General features: G+C 49.6%; 1 protein-coding gene across 2 annotated transcripts in view; it reads left to right on the top strand.

Moving 5' to 3' along the window:
* Positions 1-6743, top strand: part of SFSWAP (splicing factor, suppressor of white-apricot family) — a 92570-nt gene that overhangs the window by 76897 nt on the left and 8930 nt on the right. The window contains exons 15-16 of one of the 2 annotated variants that reach the window (XM_011961110.1): positions 528-683; positions 1923-2048. In XM_011961110.1, coding sequence (XP_011816500.1) covers positions 528-683; positions 1923-2048 — 282 coding nt within the window. The remainder of the gene's footprint in view (positions 1-527; positions 684-1922; positions 2049-6743) is intronic. The other variant, XM_011961120.1, reaches the window with a different exon arrangement.

The following is a 6743-nucleotide window of genomic DNA, read 5'->3' as shown; positions in this document are numbered from 1 at the left end:
TGCACTCCAGCCTGGGCGACAGAGCAAGACTCCGTCTCAAAAAAAAAAAAAAGAAGAAGAAGGCCTCTGGTCACATTATATGGATGATTTGCTTATAAAATGGAATTCCTGTTTCTTGCACTATGTTGTGGTATCAATGTGAGAAGCCTAATTAGCAGAATAAAAAGCATTAAAGCTTCTTTAGCTAAAGTCAAACTTAGAGCATTGTCTGATGGTATGTAACCCCCTCGTTCTGAGATGGGCATTTTCCCCGATAACTTGAAAATCTACTGGTAACAGCCACTTCCCTTTAAAGAAGTCGATTACTAATAGCCACTACAAAATGGTATTGTATTTCAAACTTATGAATTTGCAGGCCTTACAAACTAACTTATTTTTCCTGATTATTGAGTTTATTGTAGAATTCTACGTGTAAGCATTCCCTAGCCACTATAGCTTTGAATAAACAGAGGTTTTTTCAGAGTTCTGGTAGCGCCCAGCCCAGCACCTTTTATTCTGAATGTGAAGTGTGTGCCTCTGTGTCCCAGAGCCTCAGCCTCCCTAGGGATGCTGTGCGCGGAGCCCTGTCAGAGCAGCGTGTCGGTGACAGCGGCAGCCCAGCCAGGAAGTTATCAGGCAGCCTCAGCCACCAGCAGATTTGACTCCGCGAGTTCTTTTGAGGGAAAACCTGGTAAAATGTCAAGGTGTCTAACTAACCTCGCCTTTATCATCTGTTCTGTCAATCTTAGGAAAGGTCTGGGAAAAAAATCAAAACCATTCTGTCAGTTAAGGGATAGCTGCTCCTGGCTCTCCAGGCTGCCAGGGCCTGAGTGATCCCGAGCTGATCTGCAGAAGCATAGCCTGTGGCGTGTGCGGTTTATTGTCGTGAAAATGATTCCATGTAGAACTTCTTCAAATGACAAAATCAGACCACTCTTCTTTATATTGTTTTGCATGAGTTGTCATGGAAACAAAATGGAAATAAATGGAGTTTTTTTTCCAGATTTGTGCTCATTGCAGGTCTTCCCAAAATAGTAGCTTTCCTGAGTGAACAAAGAACTAAAACGAAGGTCCCGACTCATCGCTACGGGGCCTCCACTAAGGAGCATCACCCCGGAGGGGCGCGGGTCTCAGGGTCCTCGTGGCCATGTGTGCGTTGTGTCACCACAGGAGAGGAATGAGTCCTTTCCAGGCACATGAGGAGGAGGAGGAGTCAGTGTTCATGGGTGGCTTTGCATCTGTGAAATCTCATAAACTTGAGTTAGCCGAAACTGTCGTAAGACTGGCATTTCCGAATTGGATCGAAAGTTTCAGGCTTCGTGCCAGTGCCCCACAGCCTGTTCCTGAGTGTCTGTGCCGAGAGACTGTAAGATGAGTGTGAACAGGAGAAATTTCCAGGTAGGCCTCTAGCTTCGTTACCGTTGAGTTTCTTCTTGCCGGTATTCAGACAGGTAGACCCGAGTTGCTAGAGTCTGATTTGCCTTTTCTTACCTCATGCTGGTGGAAACGTCAGTGAGCTGAAGTGTATAGGGAGATAAAATGGGCATAGGCAGGAGGAAGGAAGAGAAAGCGGCAGCCTGAGGTGGTCGTAGATTGCATACTCAGACCGTGGCTTGTGAGGAATTGGTTGCCACTGACCATTTGAAGCAGCTCCAGCCTCCACTGCAGTTGTATATTGGTTAAAAGTTTATCCTTGGTGTGATAAGTGTGTGGAACGGGAGAGAGACCATCTCTGCCTCTGAGATGGGATTCGAGGTTTCAGTTCGTTGTCGGTAGAGGAGTGGAGCTTGGCAGGGGTTCTCTGAAGCCTCAGAGTGTACACAGGCACCACCCTGAGGAGCAGCCTCTGCAGACAGGGCCTGATCTCTGCCAAGGCAGTCGGAAGCATGACACGTCCCGCCAGCCAGGCCGCAGAACTGAACGCTGCCTCCTCCTCTGTCCAGGTCCCGCTCCCGGTCCCCTCGGAGGAGAGCCCACTCCCCTGAGAGACGGAGAGAAGAGAGGAGTGTGCCCACTGCCTACCGCGTGAGCAGCAGCCCTGGGGCCAGCAGGAAGCGGACCCGCTCCAGGTAGGCCACGGGGTGTGCGCACAGGTGCCAGATGCGGGCCAGGTTTACCTGGGCGGAAAGGGCGTCTGAAGGTCAGGTATCTGTGAGCAGAGCTGTGGGTGACCAGAGGGAGGTGCTGAGTCCCTCCCCGTGGCGTGGCCGTCCCTGCTGACACTTGATCACACTGAGCTCCTGTGTCTGGTGGGCGGGGCTCACTTACCCCCCGGGGCTCTGCACGGCCTGGCTTCGTGTCCAGCTTTCCACTGTGCTGGTACCTCGACTGGGTCCACATGCAGCTGCTGCCCCTCTACCTGCTGGTGGAGAGGACAGGAAGGCACAAACATAAGGAAAATGCAAGCTTCCAGTCCCAAAGCCGCCTGGTCTCAAGGACAGTCACCGTAGTTGCCTGGGTGCTGTGTGACTGTGACCACGGCCCAGGCTGGAGCTCCCAGGAGAGGCCACAGAGTCCTGTTGGGGCCTAGAGGTCAAGGAGCATCCATCCCTTACCTCTTGACCACTAAGGAGAACCTGTCTTGGTTGGAGCAGGAGATGGAGGGAGGTTGGCGTTCATGTTTATCAAGCAGAAGCCCCAGCCGTGGTACCTGGCAGGGCCTCTGACAGCCCAGGGTGCCACAGGCTCACCTCTCAGTGCCTGGCACTCAGTAGAGGTTCCACCTTTCACTTCAGGAAATACATCCACCATCTGTCCTCTCGCCCCGGCTTCCAGTAGCTGTGGACGGCCACCTCCATTGGTGCCGCCAGTGAGCACTACCCTCTCGACCGTGAGGGTGCCATCTCACGAGCGCCTCCTCTGGTTCTCACCCACTGATGTCACCACCCAGTGCCTTGCATGGGCCAGCCCTGCATTTCCACTCTTTCCAAGCACAAGGAGCTTGTTTTGTGTCCCCCCGTGGAGTTGGTGCAGCCTCCTGGCTGTGTGGGTGGACCGTGTCTGCGTCTGGAGCCACACAGAGAAGGATGGAGCGTGGCACGCCGTAACCCTGAGTTTCTGAACACGGTTCTGCTAAGTGCACGGGGGTCAAGACACTCAGGGTCCCAGAGCCTTCCAGAGGACGAGCCTTACATTCCAGGATCACTCACACACTGGGACTCTCCTGCTCCTGGGACAGATGGCCCCGGCATCACCCACACTGCCCAGCCACAAGGCACACACTAGGCAGAGAGCCGCAGCAGGTCCTCCCCACAGCACCCTGGGCAAGAAAACGCTGCTGCAGTTGGCCTAGTACCACAGTTCCCTCCGCTGACAAGATACGATTTTTTCTTAAAACAGAAAAATTAGCAAAAGAACTGTAAAGCAGATAGATTCTAGCAAATGTTTCATGTACAACTGGCTCTGTTTATAAATTACATTTTGTTCCTTAGTAATCCTACACTGAGCATTCATGTCTACTCTCATACAGTCTGATGAAAATTAAAGTGTTAGAATCCATCCCTTAAACAAGTAATTTCACGTCAGAAATTCACCATCACCTTTGGTATATATGAAGGGCATGGTTAGAAATTAATTCCTTCTGTCTCAACAGAAGAGGCCTTTCACATTAACCTTTGCTTTAAGAGAGATCTTGTGGGAGCAAGTAGTGATCGTATCTGTAAGTAGCAGCGTCCTGACGGCCAGCCAGCACACTCAGACGCCAGACTCGCGTGAGCTGCTCACCTTCTCACCGAGCGCTAACAGGTCACTCAAGAGAAGCGAAGGGTTAGACTCAGTGCAGAGCTGAGCCCTGAGCTGCCCTGCCCAGATGGACGGAATTAAACCTGCAAACCTAACTCTGTAGAGTGTTAAACTGATTCACTAGGAGCTCAATAGAGGTGAATACGTGGGTAATTACTGGTCAGTTTTGTAGTCTTAATTATAAGCCCCCAGTTAGTCTATAAATCCAGAATATGGATTTGGTTTTGTTTTCTTTGGGGGGTGTTTTTTTTTTGAGACAGGGTTCCACTCTGTTTTCCAGGCTGGAGTGCAGTGGTGTAATCACAGCTTCTGCTTCTGCTTCCTGGGCTCAAGCCATCCTCCCACCTCAGCCTCCTGAGTTGCTGGGACCACAGGCTCTCACCACCGTGCCTGGCTGGCTGCTCTCAAGCTCCTGGCCTCAAATGATCAACCTGCCTCAACCTTCAGAAGTGTTGGGATTGCAGGCATGAGCCACCGTGCCTGGTACAGAATATGTTTTATTAGCAATCATATTAATGCTACAGCCAGGCTGTGTCCCTGTCTCAGAGTGGGCATCCACTTCCTTACCGCGGTGCAGTGCACGTAATCAGCTACCGAGTTGCTGTCACTTTAACGCTGGGACAGCACCAGACCAGACCCGGGGACATGCCCACTACCCAGATTTGAATTTTTTTCTTTTTATTTGAGATAGGGTCTCACTCCCATTGCCCAGGCTGGAGATTGCCCAGGCTAGAGTGCAGTGGCACGATCTCAGCTCACTGCGGCTTCAACCTCCTGAGTTCAACTGATCCTCCCACCTCAGCCTCCTGTGTAGCTGGGACTACAGGCACATGGAACCATGCCCAGCTAATTTTTTGTATTTTTTGGTAGAGACAAGGTTTTGCCATGTTGCCCAGGGTGGTCTCAAAATCCTGAGCTCAAGCAATCTGCCTGCCTCAGCCTCCCAAAGTGCTGGCATAAACCGCTGTGCCCAGCCCTGATGGGTCATTTCTGTAAACTGATGATAGCCTGATTCTTTCACTGACTTCTTTGAAAATGTTTTTAACTTACAGGAAAGTGTTTAAAATAGTACAGTGGGGCCGGGCTCAGTAGCTCACACCTATAATCCCAGCACTTCAAGGCCAAGATAGGAGGATCACTTGAGCTCAGGAGTTGGGGGCTGTAGTATGCGCTGTGATCGTGCCTGTGAATAGCCACTGCACCCCCTACCTGACCAACAGAGTGAAACCCTCTCTTTCAAAAACAGTTGTACAATAAACACCCATATGCATAAAATCTGTAGCTCAGTTCCTCAAGAGCTGACATTTTGCCACATTTGCTTTCTCTCTCTCACCCCTTCCCATCGCACCCATCCCATCCACTCCCATCCCTCCCTCCTTTGTTCGTGTGTGTATTTCATGACCTTCACATTCCTGAAAATTCCAGGCCAGCTCTTCTATAGATGGTCCCACAATCGGGCTTCGTCTCGCTGTGCCCCGTGGCTGGGTTCAGGGCGAGTGTTTTGGCTGCGCAGGCGACGTTGCCTAGCTTCCCATTGCACCACCGATCAGGAGACACAGGAGTGTCCACTCGTCCCATCATTCATGATGCTGAGTTTGATCACTTGATTAAGGCTGCATCTGCCCCTCCGTCTCCCCACCAGCGAGGAATCCAGGAGGTGACGCTGTGAAGCAGCACAGCTCTGCTGCTCCCAGCAGCTCTCTCCTCATTTGTCTCAGCACACATCAGGCAGGGTGGCCCCTGCCTGAATCAGCTCTTACACTGCTGACTGCAAAAGAGTGACTTTCTCCCGCTATTCTTCCTTCTGTGTTGATTAGCTGAAGACCCTGCCCCTTTGTTTCAATCTCACCATGGACTCAGGAGCATTTTTGGTTTTGATTTTTGATTTGTTGTGTGATAATCCCATTGCTATTATTATTCTATTAGATGGTGACATTGTCTCCTATTTGGCCAGTGGCAACCCTTTCAAGTCAGTTCTGTTCTTTTGACACCTCCCATAGTTCTTTGTGTTCTTGCTTTTGGTACAGGATATTCCAGGTTTACTGGGCGTTTTCCCTGTTCCAGCCCTGGAATCTGCCATTTCTTCAAGGACCTCTGGTTCCTTTTAGTGAATATTTGGAAAACCAGATGTGGACGTATTGAGGAATTTTTAGGAGTAAAATTTGGTACTGTGTGGATATATATAAAACAACATTCGTGAAAGTTACTTTGAGTACGTCACAGAAGTGTTTTTCAGCCAGGCACAGTGGCGGGCACCTACAGCCACAGCTACTTGGAGGGCTGAGTGGATCGCTTGAGCCTGGGAGTTCACACCCAGGGCTTTTCACAAGAATATTGACCAAATCTTACAGTAGCACACTTCAACAAGATGTCCCAGTTATCTTATTGTAGCAAATACAATGAATGATTAGTTACAGGTTTTTCCCATTGAGTTTCTAGTACTTAACACTGCACGAGGCACATGGACAGCTCTTTGTTGAGTGAGTGAATGGGAGTTTACTGCTGCAGTAAAGATCTTTCTTTATACATGAAATGTTAATTCAAGGTAGACTTTGCTAACTGAAGGATGCATAACTTAACTCCCTAGAGCAACCACTAAAAACAAAAATGTAGCTAAAAAGCCAATAGAAGATATAAAGTAGGATTCTAGATGCTTTCTTAAATTCATGAAACAGCAGAAAAGGGCAGGTGGGGGAAAGAACAAATGGGACACATAGAAAAGATTGTAGGCTTAAAACCATTGTAAAATAATTACATTATACGTAAGAAGACTAAAGACTAGTTAAAAAGCAGTGATTGTAGAGTGGATTACAGAGCAAGACCTGGCCTGGCACAGTGGCTCACACCTGTAATCCCAGCACTTTGGGAAGCCGAGTGCACTTTGACCAGCCTGGCCAACATGGCAAAACCCCGTCTCTACTAAAAATATAAAAATTAGCCAGATGTGGTGGCACATACCTGTAATCCCAGCTACTTGGGAGGCTGAGGCAGGAGAATTGCTTGAACCTGGGAGGCGGAGGCTG

The sequence above is a fragment of the Colobus angolensis genome, unplaced genomic scaffold (assembly GCF_000951035.1).
Source record: "Colobus angolensis palliatus isolate OR3802 unplaced genomic scaffold, Cang.pa_1.0 Scaffold115, whole genome shotgun sequence".
Lineage (NCBI taxonomy): Eukaryota > Metazoa > Chordata > Mammalia > Primates > Cercopithecidae > Colobus > Colobus angolensis.
This window is presented reverse-complemented; position numbering and strand designations above follow the sequence as displayed.